Source organism: Mustela putorius, unplaced genomic scaffold, assembly GCF_011764305.1.
Source record: "Mustela putorius furo isolate JIRA1106 unplaced genomic scaffold, ASM1176430v1.1 tig00000281_pilon_pilon_pilon, whole genome shotgun sequence".
Classification (NCBI taxonomy): domain Eukaryota; kingdom Metazoa; phylum Chordata; class Mammalia; order Carnivora; family Mustelidae; genus Mustela; species Mustela putorius.
In genome coordinates, this window is record NW_025421343.1 from 535,951 (window position 1) to 558,986 (window position 23,036).

The 23,036-nt window shown below is 37.8% G+C and overlaps 2 protein-coding genes across 6 annotated transcripts in view; both read left to right on the forward strand.

Moving 5' to 3' along the window:
* Positions 1 to 3,431, forward strand: part of ANXA4 (annexin A4) — a 75,897-nt gene extending 72,466 nt beyond the window's left edge. For all 4 annotated transcript variants that reach the window (XM_045078975.1, XM_045078973.1, XM_045078974.1 and 1 more), the window contains one exon: positions 2,279 to 3,431. In XM_045078975.1, coding sequence (XP_044934910.1) covers positions 2,279 to 2,338 — 60 coding nt within the window. In that variant the 3' untranslated portion in view covers positions 2,339 to 3,431. The remainder of the gene's footprint in view (positions 1 to 2,278) is intronic.
* A 2,676-nt stretch (positions 3,432 to 6,107) lies between these two features.
* The window catches only part of GMCL1 (germ cell-less 1, spermatogenesis associated), a 40,324-nt gene continuing 23,395 nt past the window's right edge, over positions 6,108 to 23,036 (forward strand). The window contains exons 1-7 of one of the 2 annotated variants that reach the window (XM_045078972.1): positions 6,108 to 6,613; positions 12,426 to 12,549; positions 14,352 to 14,448; positions 15,567 to 15,664; positions 18,231 to 18,343; positions 18,981 to 19,046; positions 21,179 to 21,263. In XM_045078972.1, the coding sequence (XP_044934907.1) occupies positions 6,354 to 6,613; positions 12,426 to 12,549; positions 14,352 to 14,448; positions 15,567 to 15,664; positions 18,231 to 18,343; positions 18,981 to 19,046; positions 21,179 to 21,263 (843 nt within the window). In that variant the 5' untranslated portion in view covers positions 6,108 to 6,353. The remainder of the gene's footprint in view (positions 6,614 to 12,425; positions 12,550 to 14,351; positions 14,449 to 15,566; positions 15,665 to 18,230; positions 18,344 to 18,980; positions 19,047 to 21,178; positions 21,264 to 23,036) is intronic. The other variant, XM_045078971.1, reaches the window with a different exon arrangement.

A 23,036-nucleotide genomic window follows, 5' to 3' on the forward strand; every position in this document is an offset into this window, starting at 1 on the left:
CTGTCAGGTAAGTAAAAACAATCTTAAAAAAAAAAAAAGAAAAAAAAAAAGAATACATTGTCCATTTAATAACAGGTGTGAGAAGATACATAAAGATACAGAACAGATACATAAAATACATCAGTAATAGAAAAAATGACAGGGATGCCTGGGTGGCTCAGTGGGTTAAGCATCTGCCTTGGGTTCAGATCATGATGGCAGCGTCCTAGGATCCCATCCTGAGTTAGGGTCTTTGCTCATCAGGGAGCCTGCTTCTGCCTCTCCCTCTACCTGCTACTCCCCCCGCTTGTGCTCCCTATCTCTCCCATTCCCTCCAACAAATAAATAAATACAGTCTTAAAAAAAGAAAATGACAGAAGTAAGACAAAAATGTGAGTTATAAATAAGCACTCAGATTATATAAAAATGTAAAATCCTAGTCTGTGCTGTTTATAAGGAACAACTAAACCACAGTGACAACCAGCTTAAAGTAAAGGCAGATAATATTTGACAATATAGAAAAGAAAGCAGGGATTATACTATCAGGAAAAAGAAGAATTTAAGGAGAAAAAGTATTAAATAGGAAAAAATGGATGACTTTATATTAAGATAGGCAACTGTTCACAACAACAATTAAATTGTCATGAAACTTTAGGTGTCAAACAAGTATTGCATTCAAATCTATAAATAAGAAATTTGAAGCTCCAAAAGAAGATATTGATGTCAATAGTATGCCAGATAGTGTTTAACACATCCTTATTCTTTGGCAGATGGATGAGGCAAAGCATAAAGAAGAATATATTAAGATTTATTTCAATAGATTTATATATCAACTTTGAATCCTATAGACAGAGATTCCCTCTTTTATTTATTTTTTTTAAGATTTTATTTATTTGAGAGGGAGAGAGCACACAAGTTTAACTGACAGAGCCACCCAGATACCCCATCTTCCTTTCTTCTCCTCCCCCTCCTCCTCCTTCCTTCTTCAGATATATTTACTTATTTTTTTAAAAGATTTTATTTATTTATTTGACAGACAAGAGATCACAGAGAGGCAGGCAGAGAGAGAGAGGAGGAAGCAGGCTCCCTGCGGAGCAGAGAGCCCGATGTGGGGCTCAATCCCAGGACCCTGGGATCATGACCTGAGCCGAAGGCAGAGGCTTTAACCCACTGAGCCACCCAGGTGCCCCATATTTACTTATTTTAGAGAGAGAGTGCAAGAGGGAGAGGGAGAAAGACTCTCACGCTGACTCCTGCTGCACACAGAGCCCAGGATTGGGCTCAGTTTTACAACTGTGAGATCATGAACTGAGCGGAAACTGAGAGACCCTTAACTATCCCACCCAACCAGCCACCTCGAGATTCCCTCTTTTCTAGTGCCCATGAAGCACAAAATTTAATCATGATTGCTCATTGCTGCAGTATTTACAGTAGTGAAAAACTGGAAACAGCAAATACCTAACAATGGGGGAGGGTGACCAAATAAATTATTTTATCTGTATAGGATGGAATTCCTTTTAACTATTAAAGAATAATGTTGTAGAAGAATATTTAATAAAATAGGGAAATAGTCTGCATTATGTAAAAAAATAGCAGAACACAGAACACTATAGGCCCGTCACACAGGAACCTATATACATGGGAAAAGTCCTGAAGGATATGCACACACCAAATTGTTAAGAATAGTAATCTCTGGACGGTGGAATTCGGATTTTTGTGTTCTTCTTTTTGGTCTTTTTAAAACTTTTAAAAAATATTTTATTTATTTATTTATTTATTTGACAGAGAGCGAGCACAAATAGGGAGAGCAACAGGCAAAGGGAGAGGGAGAAGCGGGTTCCTTGCTGAGCAGGGAGCCCAGTGCAGGGCTCAATCCCAGGACCCTGGGATCATGACCTGAGCTGAAGACAGATGCTAAACCAGCTGAGCCGCCCAGGCACCCCTTCTTTTAGGTCTTTATTCTTTACATTGAACATGTATTAATTTTGCAATGAAATATTTTTTTTAAATATTTTTTGAAGATTTTATTTATTTGACAGAGTTCACAAGTAGGCGGGGGGGGGGGGAGGCAGGCTCCCTGCTGAGCCCAATTCAGGGCTCAATCCCAGGACCCTGAGATCATGACCTGAGCCAAAGGCAGAGGCTCAACCCACTGAGCCACCCAGATGCCCCACAAATGCTGTTTTTTAAAAAACACCTCTCTGAGAAAAAGCCAGACAAGACTGAAAAAGTTAACACAGATGACTCTGAGCTGTGTATTCCCTGTATCTGACTGTACCTTTGCTTTGCTTGCCCCCAGGGAGACACATCTGGAGACTACAGGAAGGTACTGCTCATTCTCTGTGGAGGAGATGATTAAAATAAAATCCAAGGATAGGAGGAGTCCCAGCACTTTGGATTTCTTCTTTTAAGTTCATTTTTCTACACTGCTATTAGCATTATCTCAGAATGCTTATTTCCAATTAAAACGCCTACAGATGCTTCCTAGGATATAGACTGACTATATTACTATTCATCTATAATTACTCATTATGATGCTTTAAAGCTATACTTGCATTTCAAAGCTTATAAAACCTAAAAGGAGATTTAAAATTAAAAATAAAAATGTATTCCATGGTTTTTAAACAGATATCTTCCTCATCTGTATTTCTTAGAAATTGGAATGTATTAAATTTATTTCATGGTTTTGGTGAAAAACTGTTAAAGTGGAAGACTGAAAGATTGTCTTAAAATCAAAGTATTTTCAAATACTTTGTATTTGAAAGGCCAGTAATTTCTTGACTAGTTTTAGCCTTTAATTGGCTAAATTTAGCCTTTAATTACTAAGGCTAGCAATTTCTACTAGTAATTTCTTGATTTGAAATTGTTAGCATCTAGCTCATAAGAATATCCATCCAATTTGCTATTTTACATGGTCATACTTTGAAGACATCCAATACTCTCCTTTGTTTAGATTTTTATCTGCACTGTTAGTTGATCTCTGCGAAAGTTTGGATGGGAGACTTCCTTCCTCACATCTTATATTAAGATTATTTACTCTCTCCAGGTTGAAGTATACCAAAATCAGCTACTTGTCTGAACAAATTAAATTCTTAGTGTGGTTATACAGATCATGTTTGTGCGGTTAGCAAATATAAATGCTGAACATTCCACAATATCATGGTTAATATCTTAATCAAGCTGGAAGATGAATGGAAAAAAAATTAAGTGTCCAGCTAGGTACTATTTTGGTGATGGGTGTAATATTCTGAATTTACTTTCACTTAAAGGAATTTTTTTGTGCTAAAAATAATTTTTAAAGTATTTTTCAATATTGTTGATTTGTACTAATTTACATTTGCATTGTGCCTTTCAACTCTAGAATTATTCTGAAGTTGTACTTGATTTTATTCCAAAGTTCAGTTGTATACAACATGGAAAAATAATTTTAATAAAACCTGTTATCTTTAAAATGAGGTATATTCTTTCTCTGACTTTTCCAACTATCTTTAAAAACACTTGTCACTTAGTTTCTATTAGAAACTACAAATTAAGAAAAAACAATATATTTAGTCTTATGTACACTTATTGCTATAAAACTAATGTTCACATATACCAAACACTACTTAATGGTATAAAATAATGTATTTTTTCTCCAGAAGTGAGTGATGCTCTCTGTTCTACTAAATAGAACATTTGTATTTAGTAAGAATAATTGTCTTCTTTGTTCATTCTATAGTATCTATTGTATTTTGATGGATGAAATATAAAGATATTTTTTCAATTTGTTTCTACTGCCCATTATAAATGCTTGAGTTACTGGTGAAGGCTATTTGTATGACTGCTTAGTCATTCTGATTAATTATAGGAAACAGTACTTCTGCTTTGAAACCTACCTAGAAAAGTATGGAATCTCCAACTTTATTTTCTTTGGAAGCATTACAAATTTTTGGTAGTTTTATCTTTAAATTATATATATAACTTAGCCAAAATTTTCATACAAATTGCATTTGTTGACTGGAAGCAGGATAAGGCCACCTTGGAAAAATGGTGGTTTATTGTCAGAAACCAGCATGATTCTGGAATATTATTATGAGGCAACTTTTTCTCTCCCATTGTTCATTTATTCATGGGCCTATCTCCTGGCTTTAGATGGAAATTGAGTCAGAGGATAGAGCTGGGACTTTTCTGGCCACTCTTAGGTTTTAAAAAGTCCTAATGTGCAGTCCCTTAAGGTCATTTTAGTAATTAATATGTCTAGTCAAAATTTCAAACTTGATTTACAGTCGAGGCTTCTTCCTTTGTTTAGCTCTGGCCTATTGCCAGCAGGAATAAAGAATAAGGTGAACTTCTCTTCTTTCTCTACCTTAGTTTCCTTCCACACCCAGCCCAAACTTAGCCAGTGTTGTAGCAGGAGGGAGCAGTGTTGTAAACGGGAGCAGGGAAGGTCTTACCTGACTGTTGTAGAGGATCAACACTGTTTAACAAAGGCAAGTATTTAACGCTGATTTTTAGGGGCATTCTTCTGGATTCCTTTATCAACCTCATCACCAGGGAACTACTCCTCTTTTGTTCATTTAGCAAGGCAAATGTATTCTCCTTTTCCAGCCCCTACGAACAGCAACCCCCTCAAGTGTTCTTTGCTGAAGTCAGTGTGTCCTTCCACCCAGTTCTCTAGGACAGAATCCAAGATGATCCGAGGCTGGCTATCTTCTGGTGGCCCACACTTCTAACATGGGAGACACTTGCACATCCTTTATGCCGACAAATTCTGGGCACAAACACTGATCCCCTTGCTGCGGACATTCTCTGTCCCTCTCTTCCCCACCTCCCACCAACTTGCCTCAACCAGCCTCTACCTTTCAGATTTCTCAGGAACGAGTCAGACACCCGTGCACTGGGGCCCCAACTACACATACTGCTGATGGGAGTATAAATTGGCAGAATCATTTCAGAGAACAATTTGGCAATAGCTAATAAAGTTGTAAAGTTCCTAGGGAATCCACTTCTAAGAATTTATTTGGTGAATCTTTGCACATGGTGTTAATTGCTACTCTGTAAGAACATTAAAGTAGAAGCAACCTAACTTCCAAATTATGGGTTAGTGACACAACGAACAGTGAAGATTAACTGGAGATTTGTCAATTGGATAAGTCTTGGAAGTATAATTTTGAGAAAGGAGAAAGGTGCAGAATGATAGGTACAGTATGATTCCACTTAATTACATGCCTAAATGTTCTAAGGAACGCATTTACTTACCGGTATAAGAACATTGCATGGGAAAAATGATACACACTTTCCTTAGGGTGTGGTTACAGCGGAGGAGAGACAGACTGGGATGGAGGAGGATCTCGTTCTCTATTTTATTTAAAAGAATGCAGTTTTAATTTTAAATTCCATCATACTTGTGGGTCCATAGGTGTTTACCGTGTTACTCTGAGTAATTCATTGAAAATACTTTATTTAAAAAGTAGCAGAAGGGAGTCAGGGAGTGAAAGCTGGCTGTCCAGAGTCCATAGCAACGGCTGTACACTCCAGACAGACAGCTGCAAATTTTGCTCGGGCCTCCCGAAGGCACTGTAAGCCCTGCGGGTGCCGGTACCAGACTCTACCCAGACGTTCCACTGCCACTAGGAGAGAAGGTAAGGAGTGCAGGGAACACTTGCCATAACCCGTCTAGGGCAGCAGAAGGCTGATGTTTAAGAAACACAACAGCCTAGCAAACTCCACATTACAGGGCCTCCTCCCTGAGGAAGCCTGCCAAATCTCTGCAAGGCGTGATCCTAGCGAGTGGTGAGCCCTTCTAAGGAAGAGTCCAAACAGCACCGACCTTTTTGTCCCTTGCCTAGCACAGAACCTACTAGGTTAGGTATTCGGAACTCAAGGAACTTTTGCAGAGTGAATCAATGAGGGGGGGAGGGGCTCCCGGTCGGGCGAATACAATGGGGTGTGTAGAATAAGGCGAACCTCTAGGTTGGCCCCAACGTTCCCGGTAGTGTGAGTCCCAAGCTGACAGCACCACAGCAAGGGCCTACGCGATTCCGGGTTCTAGCGCGCCGGGTACTTTTCGGCGCAGCCCCACCCACCACGCACGCTCGCCTTTCCCCGCCCCTTCCGGAGGCTCGCCGCGCGCACGCGCTCTCCCGTCCGCGCTTTGTTGCGAAAGCAAGGGGGCGAGGTCCTGCGGTCCCGGCGCGCCGCGCGCATAGGCGCGGCGGGCGGGGCGGAGGATGGACGCGGTAGCGTCCGCTGCAACGGTTGGGGCTGCGCGTGAGAAGGTGGCGGTATAGGCACCCGGGCTGGTTGGAGGCCGGCGACGGCCGGGGCATGGCGGGAGACGGTCTCCGTTGGGCTCCCTGAGGTGCGCTCCCTGAAGTCCCGGGGAGCCGTGGTCCATGGGCTCGCTGAGCAGCCGAGTGCTGCGCCACCCGGGACGAGCCCGAGCCCAGCAGGAGCCGGGTTCTGGGGCGGGGGGCTCGACTCGCAGGCCGGAGGCTGGCGGCGATGCGGCCGGCCACGGCTTCTGTTACTGCCCGGGCAGCCGCAAGCGCAAGCGGAGCAGCGGGGCCTTCTGCTACTGTCACCCCGACTCCGAGACTGACGAGGATGAGGAGGAAGGGGACGAGCAGCAGCGGCTCCTCAACACCCCGCGCAGGTAAGTGCAGGGACGCGTCCGCACCTGTTGGGCGGTTTCAGGGCCGCGCCTGCGGATAAGCCCGGCGCCGGCTGCACTTCGGGGTGCGGTGCTGGCCAGCGGGTGAGGACCAGATGCGCCCTTGACCGGGAAGCGTGGGAGCCAGCCCGATGCGCGGCGGATGGGGAGCGCCTTAGGAGACGCCTGGCGTTCTGGATTATAAACCACAGACGCTGCCCGAGTGGCATTACAGCCCTAGGATGAGACTGGTAAACGCCAAGCCTCATTAAACCTCAGACTGGAACGGCTGGCTGGCCTTTGTCCTGAGTGGGTGGCAGGAGAATGAGTTGTTTTGCATCCGGTTACCTTAAGCCTCCCCCCGCTGTCTTCCACCAGTGTAAAGGGAAGTGATCACATACATGAGGAGTTCTCTTTAACTGTAAAGGCGAAGTTTATCAATACTGTACATGTGTTCCTTACCAGGAACAAAGTCAGAGTCTCTAGTACTTGAACGCTGGCCGTGGGTGTGTGTCAGTCAGTGCTGCAACTTGCTTAACCTTTTTTCAAAGAGTTGAAAAACAGGGTGTTTACTTGTGAATTAGAAAATCAGAATGTAGCTTATGCGTAGAATGTTTTCACATAAAGCAATCTGGTTGCCTTTTTTTTTTTTTTAAGATAATCATTGGGGTCACATAAATGTAATTTATTAAATGAAAGTTTAGAAAAATATTTTTAAAAGTTTGCTACACAAGTGTAACTTAACTATTGTAAAATAAAAGTATTATGGATTATGTCTGTTAATAGTTTGATATCTAAACAATCTTTTCTATAAGTTTTATATATGAATGCTTGTATTTATTTACAAAAATGAACACCACCTTCACCTCCCCCCTCCCCCTTCACCTCCACCACCTTTGTGGAGAGTCAGTCTAATATAAGGAGCTCAGATTCTGAGTTCTAGTCTGGACTCTGTGCTTAATAGCTTTAATTCCTCATAAGTAAAGTGGAGTTGATAATACTTGGCTTTTAGGGTTTGACGAATACTTGATTGTGTATAATGCGCAGTCCCTGATGTTGAAGCACTCAGTAAATAATTATGTCTCCTTGATAATTTGGCACCCTTTATCATTACAAAATGTCTTTGTCCCTAGTAAATTTCCATTATTACTTTCTTTTGATAAGTGTTTAAAAGGTACATCTTTTCCATTTTCCTTTTTTACCTGTATCTTTATAATAGATATCTTGGAGAGAGCATGTAATTGGGTTTTTTTTTTAATCCTTTAGGATAATCTCTGCCATTTAATTATTTTTTTAGACCACTTATATTTAATGTCATTATTGAAATCTATGTCAGGATCCATTCAAAAAAGAAATTATGCTGTAATTTGAACAGGGAAATTTTAATATAACCATTATTTGCAAGTAATGGGGAATTAACTACTGTAGGTAAACTACTGAGGTAAAGAGATCTCTAAAAATATACAGGAATAGAGGATTTAAAGGTGCAATCACAACTTCTCAGACTGAAACAGAATACCCAAGAAAGAAACAAATTTGGAATATAGCCATCTTTCCCCACCAGAGATTCAGATACTGGAGATGGTATGGCTATAGCCCACACTAGACGGTAGAGAAGTTTGCTGTGATGTGGTAGGCCAAGGTGAGAAAGCAGGCAGCTGCCTGTTGGGATGCCAGCAAACTTGCCTGGAGCCTTTCTGGCCCACAGAGCCAAAAATATTTACTCTGCAGACCTTTATAGAAAAGCTTTGCCAACCCCTGAACTACGCGAGTTGGCTAGAATGGAAAGTCTTTAAAGCAAATACTTACTAGAAAATACATGGAGAATTTAGTATGTTTTGTTATCAGTGGAAGAGGCCTGGTTATTCAGCCTGGCATGGATGAGGAGTGTAAGAAAATATTAAGACCTAGAAATATGTGTGTTGGCACCAGTTATGCTCCCTGAGGTTGTCTGATGCACTCTGCCATCTCAGCCAACTACACCATGAAAAACTGTGGCTTCCAAGCCAAACTTCCACTTCATTCACACCTTTTGACAACTGTATTTTTTACTTTTATGTTAGATAACTATTAAAACTCGGCTGTTCTGTACCCAGATCTTCTGTGTTTGCTGTGCCTAGACTGTCTTTAAATTTTGAAACCAGTAAACAGTATTTGTTGTTAGAATTATGTAAATACTGTTCACCTCAAAGTCAAATAGTGTGATAGGATTATAAATGATACCTTCCTGGGTGCAGTGTCAAAACTCCTTGTTTTTCTATTGGAGACATTTTCTAACCTCACGTTTAAGTGCCATCTTTTTTCTACGTTCCATCAAGTGCTCAAATTCAGGCCCTGTTTTCATTTGTATCTTATTGCAATAGTTCCCATTTTCCTGGTTTCTAACTGCCTCCCCACTTCTCACCATTGACAAAAGAGTAATATTCCTTCATAATATATTCAGGTTTTCCTATCTTTCCAAACATAGTTTCATGGTGTTCTCCTCCAAACCCAAGACCCCTGCTCTTGAGTCCCTTCATCTTCCTGTTCCATTCTGGATCCATTGCTCTCCAGGTCTGAGCTTATCCTGGGACTTAATTTTACCACATCTCTAGGATTGGATCTACTGTTTCTGTAGTCTTTTTTTCTGTAGCCTTTTCTTTTCTGCGTCTTGTCTTTCTCGGTCATTTTAGAGAACTGCATCCTCCTGTATCTTCCTCAGAAGGATGCAAAAGTAGGTAATTCGGGCTTATCTAAATGTGAATTTAGGGGACGCCTGGGTGGCTCAGTTGGTTAAGCAGCTGCCTTCGGCTCAGGTCATGATCCCAGCGTCCTGGGATTGAGTCCCACATCCGGCTCCTTGCTGGGCCGCGAACCTGCTTCTGCCTCTGCCTCTGCCTGCCATTCTGTCTGCCTGTGCTTGCTCTCTCGCCCTCTCTCTCTGATAAATAAATAAAATCTTAAAAATAAATAAATAAATAAATAAATGTGAATTTAGACTTTCACCTTATTCATCCTTTGAGTATAGATATTTACAATAACTTCATACCATTGAGGACATTACTTCATTGTCTTCTAGCCTACAGTGTGGATGAGAAATTGGATTCTGGTCTAATTCTTTTCTTTGTAGGTGACCTTTTTTTCTCTGGAAATTTTGGGGTTTTTTTCTTTGGTATTTTGGAATTTAACTAGAATGTGCTTAAGTGTGGGTTTTTTAATGCCTCAATACTTGGTTGATCCTTACAATCTGGACACTAGTTTGGAGAAATTTTCTTCCATTAATCTCTTCCATGATTTCCTTTTTCCTGTTATCTTTGTTTTTTCTTTCTTGTGGACTCCTCTTAACCAGATTCTGGGTTTCTTGGATTCTACCTCTCTCTTTTCGTTTTTTTTTTTTTTTCTTTTTTCTTTTTAGTTTTTTTTTGTTGTTGTTGTTGTTTTATATTCTGGGAAATTTCCTTAACTTTCTCAGTCAGCCTCTGTTTTGGCTTTGTAATTTTAGTAACCATGTTTTTAGTCTCTAAGAGCTCTTTTTTCCCTTGTTTCCTTTATCGTAGTATCCTGTTGTTTTATAAATGTAGTAATCTCAGATATTTAGCTACACTAATTTTAGAGTGTTTTAAGTTCTCTCTTTCCTGAATTAATATATTTCCTCTGGGGCCAGTTTCTCTCTTTTTAATAGTCCTCAGTGCTCCTAATTCTCTTCATGTTGTGTCATCCTTGCTTGTCTTTTTATATTTAAGAATGAAAAACGTGTGTGTGTGTGTGTGTGTGTGTGTGTGTTTTAATTGAGTAAACCTATTTCTACTAAGCCTTCCCTTTAAGTAGGAAGACTGACTACTAAATTGGATGATGGGGTGAGTGAGTTTGTTCAGAGCAGAGATTCCCAAACGTTTTTTGTTCACAGCACAGCAATTTTTTCCATGGTTCCTCTGGTCCTAAAGAAGTATCTCATAGTTAGGTTCAAACTACTGCTTAATAGTAGTAGATAGCATGGTATCTGAAAGATGCATTGCTGCCCTCGAATATAAAATATTCTACACACATCCCTGAGTTTGCTGTGGTGCTCCAGGTGCTTCGACACATAGTTTGGGGACCATGATTCAGGGTGAATGTGTCAAGAGCTCACAGGCTACAGATTTCTCAAACACCAGAATGAGGATTGCTTTGTCGGGTGCCAACACCTACACTAAAATCTTGGCTTTTCCTGAGAGATTTGTCCTCTCCTTCTTAGAAGAGCCTTGGAATCTTTATGTCTGAATTATCTGTACTCTGGTTGTCTGTATTCTTTGTTCATACACTGTGGAAGAGGCCATTAAAGGAACACGTTTCCCCATTTTCAGCCTCACTTTTACCCTTTTGCTTCTCCTGAGACCCCTCCCCTCAACCCACACAGGCTTCTGAAGGGCAGATGGGCTTCAGCCTCCATCCTAGACCTTCATGATGCATTCCGGGCTGTGGCTTCTGCTGCTCTTTTCAGGTGATAAGCCCACCCTTACTTTCTGCTGTTATGGGCTTAATCCTTTCTGTTCTTTTAATCTTTTATGTAATTTGGGGATGGTGCCATCAGGGACTGGAAGCTATATTGCCCCATTTATTTCTCAAAGTAACCCAGTAAGGTGGTTACTACTAATATCTTCTTTATATCTGGGGTAACTGAGCTATGGTGGAGCTGGGACTCAAACCCAAGTCTCTCCACTACCAAAGCATGTGCTCTTTTTACTGTCTGTTGGAAAGACTTGTCAAACACATTGGTTCAAAACATCATCTGAAACACTTCATTTTCTTAAAGATTAAAATTTTTTAACTACCAAGAAAACTTGTCAGGATTGGCCAGGAATATAAAAAGGTGTTCATCGGCCTCTGCCTAGGGCTTTTCTTATTCATTGGACCATCTTGAACAATGATTATCAGACTTTAAAAAATATATAATTCATCTTTTAAATGAAATCTTAACGCAGAAATCCCTAAGTTGTGATGCTGTTCTAGTTGAAGTTAGGTGAGGATGCCCAGGGTTTGTTCCCCAGCTCTCCCTGGTGGCCCTGAAGACACTTCTCCATTGAGCATAGTTTTGAAAACCTTTTATGTAAGGCTGCAAATCATTGGTCTAATGGGGGGAAAAATCTTGTTTAACTAGTTTAAAATGTTTTGGTACCAAAATAAGATTAAATCTAAATTATTCTAAAAATTACTTGGGTAGGTAAAATTTTTACTCTTGTTCTCAGTTTTGTAGTTGCATAGAAGTATCATTGTAGTTGTATTGAGATCCTCCATAGTACTATTCTCTAAACGAGGAGGTAAGCAAAAATCACTGTGCTGATCTACAGGTAATTCACTTAGTTCAACAATCACGATTTGCAAAAATGATGCACAATGAAAGGTCCCATCTAGCCACTATTAACCCTCTTAGGAATAGAGTACCCTATTAGATAACTACTGTTATTAGTTTCTTAGGTACTAATGTAAATTTGAATATTACATGCTTCTGTCCTTTTACGCAGAGGATAAGTTGGCTCTATTTCTTAGAAATTGAACAAAAGGAATATTTTGAGTTGCAGAATCAGTAAAACATTCAGTTTTACACATATATAAAATTTGCTTTTCGGGGCGCCTGGGTGGCTCAGTGGGTTAAGCCGCTGCCTTCAGCTCAGGTCATGATCTCAGAGTCCTGGGATTGAGTCCCGCGTCGGGCTCTCTGCTTAGCAGAGAGCCTGCTTCCCTCTCTCTCTCTCTGCCTGCCTCTCCATCTACTTGTGATTTCTCTCTGTCAAATAAATAAATAAAATCTTTAGAAAAAAAAATTTAAAAAAAATAAAATTTGCTTTTCTTTTAACAGGAAAAAATTAAAGAGTACATCCAAGTACATTTATCAGACATTATTTTTGAATGGTGAAAATAGTGACATTAAGATTTGTGCTCTAGGAGAAGAGTGGAACTTACACAAAATATATTTATGTCAAGTAAGTATTTTATTTTTCTTTTTGAGTAAACAAGGTAGTTACTTAAAAATAGCTCAAACTCTTTCAAGTCATGTTCTTTCTAATTGCGTTTCATAGCAGTCTCTTTGTACGGACAGTAGTTGTTTATAAGTCCTGTCATCTGATTTCAAAATCTTGTTTTATCAGAAATACAGCACACAGTTAGTATAGTCTAGAAAACAGATTTTGAATTTTCCTTGTCAACCAGACCAGCAAATATCTTTTGATCATTACTACAGTAAGGTTCTTATTTTGGTACCTTTTGTTGACAAAAGGGAAAAAAGTTAGGGAAAAATGTCTAAAGTTAAGATGGCTGAATTTTTTTTTAAATGTAATTATTTAAACTAGATGAACTTAGCCAAAATGTTATTTTGTAGATATGGTTGAAAATTAATAGAAAGTTCTTGACACTTACTCTTCTTTCCTTCTGGAAAATGCAGTTAAATTAAAGACCTAGCAAATACAGAGTAATTCATTTAGCTGATATACCTATTTGGTTTGTGTGCTGAAAATATTACCAACTTTGGTAATATTGTCACCCCATTTTAAAGGTTCAGAACTCTGAAAATGAAAGAAAATTTTGCTCTATTGGCTCAAATATTTTACTCATTTATTCTTTCATCAAATCTATCTATTCTTTCTTCAAATCATTGTTCTAGGCACTGGGAATAGAACAGTGAACAATTCAGTTTTTATCCTATGGAGTTTATATTTTCTCTCTTCTTCACCGTTTGACAGTAATTACTGGTAAGACAGTATAGTATAAGATTTTCAGTAGAAATATTTTAAAAGAACTTTTTCTATAAGAATTTAATCATAGCGGTTTTTATCTAATTTTTTTGAACAAGTTTACTTTGGCTTGAAATATATAGCTCAGGGAATATATCAGAATATTGGTCTCAACTTGAGGATAGGGTACATAACTTTTTTTTTTAATCACTGAAAGCAGTTTTGTGGATTTAAGGATGAGAATGCCTCAGTGAAGGCTTTCCCTCTCAAGAGCAACTATATTGATTATAGTATAAACCACATGCTGAAATATAGTAAGCCTCTAAGGACAGAAACAATGTCTGTTTTGTTTACTGCTATATTCACAGTGCCTTATACATACTAAGTATTCAGTAAAATTAGTTACTCTTTGATGTATTCCAAAGTATTCAAATTATGGAAGGTGCTATCTAGAAGGTAACTAAAGGCTTCATCCATTCTGGTACCTTTCCAAGAATTTAGGTCCATTCTGGAATTTTCTGACTAGATTAAACTTTAGATTAATCCTGATTTCTGGGGATCATCCCATTTATAGCCACCAACAGTAAGGATTTAACAGTAGGAAGGTTCTTAGTCTTCACTTCTTCTCAGTGCATGATCTTGTATTTACATTATGTGTTGTCATAGGTTTATGAGAGTCTTAAATATATGCTGTAATTTCTAAGCTTAAATTTAAAATGCCATTGAGAAGGAAAACATACCTGTAATAGACTTAGAAATTGTTTGAACTAAGTAAAAAAACTAATGTAAGGTTCAAAAGTAATATAGGAATTCAGTTCAGATAGTAATATGAGAATTTGGTTTAATTTTCATTAAATTGATACTAAACAAAGTATTTTGACATACCTAAAATATCCTTAATTTCATTATCCTATAGACAAATTTAGCTATTCTTTTTCTCCTAAAATAATATGGATTCATTTTGTTAGAAGAATTACTTGGAATTAGAAATGGGAAAATAATTTGGAAGACACAGAAAGTACTGGATAATTGGGTGTTTTGTTTTGTTTTTTAAGTCTGGCTACTTTTCTAGTATGTTCAGTGGTTCTTGGAAAGAATCCAGCATGAATATTATTGAACTGGAGATTCCGGACCAGAATATTGATATAGAAGGTAACCATCACTATAATTACTATTATTTAAAAATTATAACATAACCTTTTTATGCTTTTGGTAGAAAATAAATATTTTCTTCCAACCTTATAGGCTAGAAGAAAGCTTCATTTAATACCCCAGAGTGTCAGCTTTGTATTCATTTTCTCAGCTCCATAGTTTTTACCAATTCTATTCTATCTGTTCCTAATCTACTTGTAGGCCTTATCAATCTGTTTACTGTTTACTGTTCATAATTATATTTGCCTGGGATACGGAGGATGTAGGGTGAAGGAGGGAAGAGTATGACTCTTTTTAAAAATCACATAGAAAAGCTGGTTAAAAAAAAAAAAAGGAAAGAAAAGAAAAGCTGGTATATAGTGTTTATTGATTATTTCCCATGTATGAAGACTTTCTCTGGGAACAAGAGGGTACGAATCATGTAATCAGTGTTTAAGAGCTCTGAGTTCTTAGATGAGGAAGCTGAGAGGCCCAGAGGATTTAGGGACTTATTTTAGGCCTCAGCAGTTTAGTGAGCCTCAGTGGTCCTGTCACTCTCCTAATTCCTGTTCCACTTCTCGTTCTCTGCTCCCCTCTTTGATTGCCCAAGTATAAGTACCCAGTACTCACAACATAGGCAAAGAGAAAAGTTAAGGATATTTATAAAACACATGCAAGAGTGACAGTGGAGAGAAGGAAGGACAGGCCTAGATAGCTGTGGTGGCTCAGGGAGAGTGTTTCATGGAGTGGACCAGGTGCTATTCCCCACTCCCCAAGAAGGAAGCACTGAAACATCAGGGTTAAGATCATCATGGGGTCTGTGTTGCTTAATGATTGGTCTACTCAGGGTATCTTTATAAAACTTTTTCCAAGAGTATCTTAATATCAAGATTAGTTGTAGAAGAATTCAACTCTGTTAGGTAGAATAAATGGCAATTTGTAACATTGTTATTAAATTAGCACCATTAATCAGTTACTGTTCCTAGCATTTTAAATAGTGATACTTCTCTTAACCTTTTATGTATATACTACATTTTGATATATGTCTTCAAGTATAAAGATGGTCATTATTGTTATTTTTGTAATACTTTTATAGATGTCACTGTTATTTCATTCCCTGGGTCTACTTTGGCTTTCAGCACTGCAGGTTGCCTTTGGGTCGCTATATAGAGATGATGTCTTAATAAAGCCCAGTCGAGTTATTGCCATTTTGGCAGCAGCTTGTATGTTGCAGTTGGTGAGTATGCACATTCTTTAAAGAAAGGATCACAGTTGGATCTTTGTTTCAAAGTAATATTCTAGGGGCACCTGGGTGGCTCAGTGGGTTAAAGCCCCTGCTTTTGACTCAGGTCATGATCCTGGGGTCCTGGGATCAAGCCCCGTGTCGGGCTCTCTGCTCAGCAGGGAGCCTGCTTCCCTTCCTCTCTCTCTGCCTGTGTCTCTGCCTACTTGTGATCTTTCTCTGTGTCAAATAAATAAATAAAAAATCTTAAAAAAAAAAAGTATCTATTCTAAAAACAAAAAGCTTAGCTTTTTATAATTTTTAAAAATAAAAATGAAATGTATAAATATGTCATTTGTGATAAGTCACTTAAAATGCTTAACCCCCAAAAATATAAAGTAAAATGCTCAGTGAAAACCAATTTATTATAACTCAGGGGGTAATCCCGTCTGTGTAAGATGAATGCAAGCTATTTCAGTGTAGATACCTTAGAATTACTATAATGTAAGAGTTTACTTGTTTAAGTCCATTTACATATCTCTATTCATTAATGATTTATCTTGACTGTTATTAAGCAGATCACTTACGATTACAAATTTATTTAGGTCATGGGTTTGAAAAACATTGAGTGCCCACTTTGTCAACTTTTTCTTAATTATGAAATAATTGTGGTAAACCACATAAATATATATAATCCATTGGTAGAATGACAGATTTGTTCTTTCAACAGAAGTATATTGAGCAATGTGTCAAACTAGGCATAGGAATTTAAAGGTAAATTAAGACATAGTACCCGCCTTCAGGAAACTCACAATATAATGTGTGTGTGGAATGGGGGAGGGAGGGTTGATAAATAGACCCAAAGATAAAGTGAGAATTGCCCAGTATTATAGATACGATAATAAACATTCTGTAGGATTTAGCAGATGAACAGAGGGAGTGGTTAGTTTAGCTTGGTGGTACAAAGGAGGAGGTTGAGTTTTGAAAACTGAAAACGTATTTATCTTGCAAAAAAGAGGGGAAGGAAGCATTTTCTACAGAGCAAATTAATACTAAGAGATGTGAAACAGTAGAGGATCAGAGAATCTGAGTGGAACATGGCTCTAGCACAGAGATAAGAAGCTCCAGCACAATAAAAGAAGGGTTGCAGAGAGCATAACAGAGGCCAGACTGTGAAAATCCCTCTATACTTTAGACTTTATATGTAGGTACGCAAGTGAGGGATGGGACAGAGGGAGAGAATCCTCAAGCGGACTCTCTTCTAAGCACAGGACCCCATGGGGCTTGATCCCATGACCCATGAGACCATGACCTGAACTGAAAACAAGAGTTGGACACCCAACCAACTGAGCCACCCATGTTCCCCTTTTGGAAAAGGGGAATAATCAAAAGTTTTAGATCAAATCAAAAAGTTTTAGAAAGTTTACTTCAGAAGTTTTAGAAAGAATGCTTCAGAAATAACGTAAAGGATGTATTGAAGAAAAATGAGTACATTAGAGACAAAATCTTATTGCAGTAGTCCAAGTGAGTGTCTAAAGTAGGGCAGTAGCAATAAGCATGGGGAGGAAAAACGGGATCAAAGAAAGATTAATCAAGGGTAATCCACTGGACTTGGTGACAAGGTGTTAAGAGGAAAGCGGAGGAGGTTAAGAGGGGAGTAGTCTCAAATAACTTTCAGGTAAGTTTAAAATCCTTAAGGTCGGTCAGTATTTTATTTTGATCTTTAGAAAAAGTTCACTAAGTTTCCTTTTCTGTGACATTTGTATACTTATTTATTTGAAGTATTAGTAAATAGCTTGCTCAATATACTTAGCTGGGATCATTTAATTTTTTAAATTTGTCATCCTTTCAGTACTTATTTTTAACAAGTACACTTTATTTTCTAACTTTAGTCCTTTTGGTTTTATCATAAACCTATTTTCTGCATCATCTTTATGACTTAACGTACTAACTTAATAATATACTTGCATGATGAATATGTTTCAGAAGTTTAGGTAAAAAGTGACATTCTTTCCATATATTGAATAAAATTAGTTCATTTGAATCTTACATATAAACATTTCAGATTAATATTTTAGTGTAAATAGTAATGTATTTGTTTTAGGTGCATCTCTTAGAAGTTGATAAGTATTTTATACTTTAATAAACACTTTCTGATGATTCATACTGTTTACTTGTCTATCACATGGTCACCTGAGTATGTTAAAAGATCTTAATTTTAAAAGAACAGGCAAACCAGACATAATGCTGCTTAAATTTGCAAAGTTCCCAGAGAGGGGAAGAATAAAAAAGAAAGAGAATAGCAATATTCAGCTCTACTTTACTGCCTTACTGCTTTTACCCCCTCCATTCTGTTTTTCAATTCCAAGTATTTAGTTGAATACTTGCTGGATTTTTTTTTTTTTCAGTATTTTTATTGGACTTAAAAATTTAGGCTTGCTGCACTTAATGAGTTTTCTTTCTTTTCTTTCCTTCTTCCTTTTTTTTTTCTTTTTTTACTTTTTAATATGTAAAAGCACATATTCAGAGCTAATTTTTCCCACGTGAAATGGGCCTTTCCAGTGCTTATTTATATTTACAGGATGGTTTAATACAGCAGTGTGGTGAGACAATGAAGGAAACAATTAATGTGAAAACTGTATGTGGCTATTACACATCAGCAGGGACCTATGGATTAGATTCTGTAAAGAAAAAGTGAGTTACCTTTTTTATTTTTCCTCCCATCCCACTTGTGGGAATTTGGCTGCTTTCGTTTCTTAAGAGAATGTATAGCTGTAAGAAAGAAAAAAAAAATAGGGGACTAGAATTTTGTTATAAAAAGTTCTTTTTTACATTTGGATGAATTAGTAAATTCCTTGAAAGTGTTGTCTTTGTAAATGACCATGGGTGGGTTATACATGCTTATACGTGGCTTAGAAAAACTCTGGTCACTCCATGTATTTTCTATTAATAGTTTTTAAGTAATAGGCATCATAGACATATTTATCAGCACACCTACTGGCAATGTTTTTAACTCCTGAGTATTATGGTACCTATTTTCAAATTAGAAAGAAGGTAATAGAAGTGTGAAGGCCCCTGCATAAATGATGTAACACCAACTTGAAATGAGGTTTTCTTAATTAGAAATGCTTTTATTAATATAAAGAGAATATTTCCTTAATAACTGCTGACAAAAACAATACTAAATTTTTGGTTGTTAAATTTAAAAATTTGAGCATGTTCTGGCAAGACTAATTGTTTTTATTTTAACTGTAAGTCCTACTACATAAGACATAAACACAGGATTTTTTTTATGTATCATGTAATAAATAATGCCATGTTTTAATTTCAGGTGCCTAGAATGGCTTCTCAACAATTTGATGACTCACCAGAATGTTGAACTTTTTAAGGAACTCAGGTATTTTAATTTTTAATAACATTGTAATTAATCACGCTAAAATAATGGTTATTTGTTAAAGTATGCATTTGCTTTATACAAAAATATATTACTTACAAAAAGTGAATAATTTCATGAAAGGTATCTTGACATCTATGAACTGAAGAAATGCTTCATGAATTTGTCGTCATAAATAATATGTGTATTATGTCTACTATTTTAACTAATTTTGATTGAATAATTCACTGTTACTATAAAACTATAGAAAAATGTCAAGTGTTACCTTACCTTTGCTATGCTCTGAGAGAATCTAAAAGTTTGGTTTTTTTTGTGTTTTCTTTTGTTTTTTAAAGATTTTATTTATTTGACAGAGAGCAAGAGAGACAGCCAGAGAGGGAACACAAGCAGGGGGAGTGGGAGAGGGACAAGCAGGCTTCCTGCAGAGCAGGGAGCCCAACTCAGGGCTCAATCTCGGACCCTGGGATTATGACTTGATATAAAGGCAGCTGCTTAATGACTGAGCCACCCAGGTGCGCTGAGAATCTAAAAGTTTAAAAACCTTCTTTACCATTTCAAAATTTAAGTTTTAAAGATTTTATTTTTAGTAATCAGACCCAGTGTGGGGCTTGAACTCAGAGCCCTGAGATCAAGAGTTGCATGCTCCAACTGAGCCAGTCAGGCACCCCTGCAAAATTAAGGAAGTTGTTTTAAAGTTTCTGCTAGGCCTGATGAAGTCAAATTCACAATGAGGTTGGCCTTTTGAATAACATCGGCTGATAATTCCTTCCTGCCTTCCTTCAACAAACACTTCTTGAATGTCCGCTATCTACGAAGGTACTCTGTTAGGTGCTGTGAAGGATGCAGAGGTGATTATGTCATGGTTTCTGCTCTCGAAGAGATGAGTCCTGTGATGTCAACTTCACTGATTTGTTGGGGTTTTTTTTGTGGGTTGTTTTTTTTTGTTGTTGTTTTTCTTGCAAGGGTGGGTAGGGAAGTGGTGGGGGAAAAGATAAACATTTTTACATTTAAATACAATATGGAATAGAGAGAATTCAAGTTTCTTTGAGCTTTAAAGATGAAATACAAGAAATCATAGAAATGTTATTTTTTTGGCTAAGACCCATTTCCTGGATTCCTGGGTCCTTTCCTTTCCTCTGCCCTTACGAGGTAACGGGTAAAAAAGTTTGAGAAGTATTTTTCTGCAAAAAAAATCATTACCTAATAATGGCAAGGTATAAACAAAGCTCTGCATTATGTTTGGTTTGAAAATCATCAGGGTACCTGGGTGGTTCAGTTGGTTAAGTGTCTGCTTTCAGCTCAGGTCATGATCCCAGAGTCCTAGGATCAAGCCCCACATCTGGCTCCTTGCTCAGTGGGGAGGCTGCTTCTCCTTCTCCCTCTGCCTGTCACTCTCCCAGGTTGTTCTCCATCTCTCTCTCTGTCAAATAAATAAAATCTTAAAAAAAAAAAAAAAAAGAAAGAAAGAAAAGAATTGGGAACAGTTTAATCTTTTTTCCTTTTTTAAATTTCTCATTGAGGTCTTTCAAAAAGAAGATAAATTGTAGTGGCCATCTTAAAAACCTAGAGGTTCTTCTGGTTTTTACGGCTTAAAGGAAGGGGGAGAAACAGCTGGTGATACCAAGTTTAAACTAATACATATTTCTTGATATTGCTCTTTAAAAGTGATGAAAACATGCTTTAAGACTAAGCAATTCTCTTAACCCTCAATGTTAAAGGTTACTTTGAACATACAGATGTTTCAGTGAATTTTGATGAATGCCTTTTTTTTTTTTTTTTTTTTTTTTTTTTTTTTTTAAACAGTGAATGGGCCGGAAAGGCAAAATAGGAACACTGCCACTCTATCAGGGCATAACAAAAGATACCTCATTGAGACCTTTTTTTAACTTGATTAATCAGCAGATCAAAGTTCTTTGTTTTCCTGTCAGTTCAAAGAAAGACCTTTCAGAGGATTCTCTCTGAATTAAAATATCCTTGTGCTCAGATAGGTTATTTCTGTCTAAGATTCTTTGTGTTGGGCAAAAAGACTGATGTCATTTTCTTTTCATAAGAAAGACTTAAATTTTTTAGTTCCACCAAGATGTTTTAGCCGTGCATGAGGATAAACTCACTATACCTCTCTTTTTCTTTTCTAGTATAAATGTCATGAAACAGCTCATTGGTTCATCTAACTTATTTGTGATGCAAGTGGAGATGGATGTGTACACAGCTCTTAAAAAGGTATTGACATAATAGTATGTAAGGGCATCACCTCAGCATTACTTATAATAGTGAAAAACTGGACACAGCTGGTGTCCAGTGATAAAGGTATGGTGTAAATATAAGAAATACTAAAGGAAATATGCCAAAATGTTTAAAAAAAACTTTGTTTGCTAACATGAGTGATTTTAATTTCATTCTTTATACTTGTCAACCTTTAAAGTACAATAGCCAGTTATTTTACCAGCAAAATGGATTTATTTGGGAATAGTAGAGCAGTTGGACTTTGGGACATGTAAGCTGTAACAAACCATAAGCAAGTCCAGACCTCAAGGGAGAGGGACACTACTTTATCAAGAGAAAGAGGAAGTTGGGAGGGGCTGCTTTGAATGAATCAAAATCCCTTGGAGAAAAGCTAGAGTTGCGTGTTGCCTGTATCTTCTTATTGACTGAGCTTGTTGCTGGCCAAGAAGAAATTCTTCCTTTCTCCTACTAGAATGGTAGAGTTGGCTTCTTCCTATTGGGAATGCAAGGTACCTCTCTTACTGTTGGGTCTGCAGTTGATATCAAGCTGTGGGCCATGAGAGCTTGCATCCTATTTCCTTTGCTTGGTTTTACATACTTTTCTATTCTAGAAGTATGTTTCTGTTTTTTTCCCACATGTTTTTCAACAACAAGCATGCTGTTATGTTATTTACATAGTCAGAAATGTTAAATGTTTTATATGGTTTTCAGAAATGTTTTCAAAGTTGAATTAATGACTTCATGATGAAATTTTCACTTTTTCTAGAAAATGGTAAAATTCTTTAAAGACCTTATTTGCACTTCAGGCATATGTTTCATTTCATACTTTTGAATCATCCTTTTTTTTTTCTTTTTTATAAATTATTTTTATTAACATATAATGTATTGTTTGCCCCAGGGGTTACAGGTCTGTGAATCATCAGGCTTACACATTTCACAGCACTCACCATAGCACATACCCTCCCCAATGTCCATAACCCAGCCACCCTGTCCCTAACCCCAACCCCCCAGCAACCCTCAGTTTGTTTCATGAGATTAAGAGTGTCTTATGGTTTGTCTCCCTCCCGATCCCATCTTGTTTCATTTTTTCCTTCCCTGCCCCCCCGCAACCCCCTGCCCTGCCTCTCAAATTCCTCATATCAGAGAGATCATATGATAATTGTCTGAAAGGTTTTAACATCTTTAAAGTGATTTTATTTTCACAACTCTGAAGTGACAAATCAGCTATCTTTCTTGTTCTGTAGATGATAGGACTTAGAACTCTTACAGTTACTAAGTGGCAGACTTGAGGTAGAACCCAGGTTTGTGAGTCCTAGTTCATTGCTTTTCCCACTGAATAATTTTGCTTTTAGCCTTTTGTCACCAGCAACAGAGTCTCCATTTAACACAGCTTCAAAATCTGAGAATGAGGGACACCTCGGTGGTTCAGTGGGTTAAAACTTCTGCCTTCGGCTTAGGTCATGATCCCAGGGTCTTGGGATCAAGCCCCGAGTCGGCTGGCTCTCTGCTCAGCAGGGAGCCTGCTTCCTCCTTTCTTTGCCTGCCTCTCTGCCTACTTGTGATATACTCTCTGTCAAATAAATAAATAAAATCTTTTAAAAAAAAAACTGAGAATGAGACACGTTCTAAGTTGTATCATTGCAATTGCTTATTTTGTGGTTGAGATGACATTTTATTAATGTTGTGTTTTGGGGCACCTGGGTGGCTCAGTGGGTTAAGTCTCCGTCCTCGACTCAGGTCATGATTTCAGGGTCCTGGGATCAAACCCCG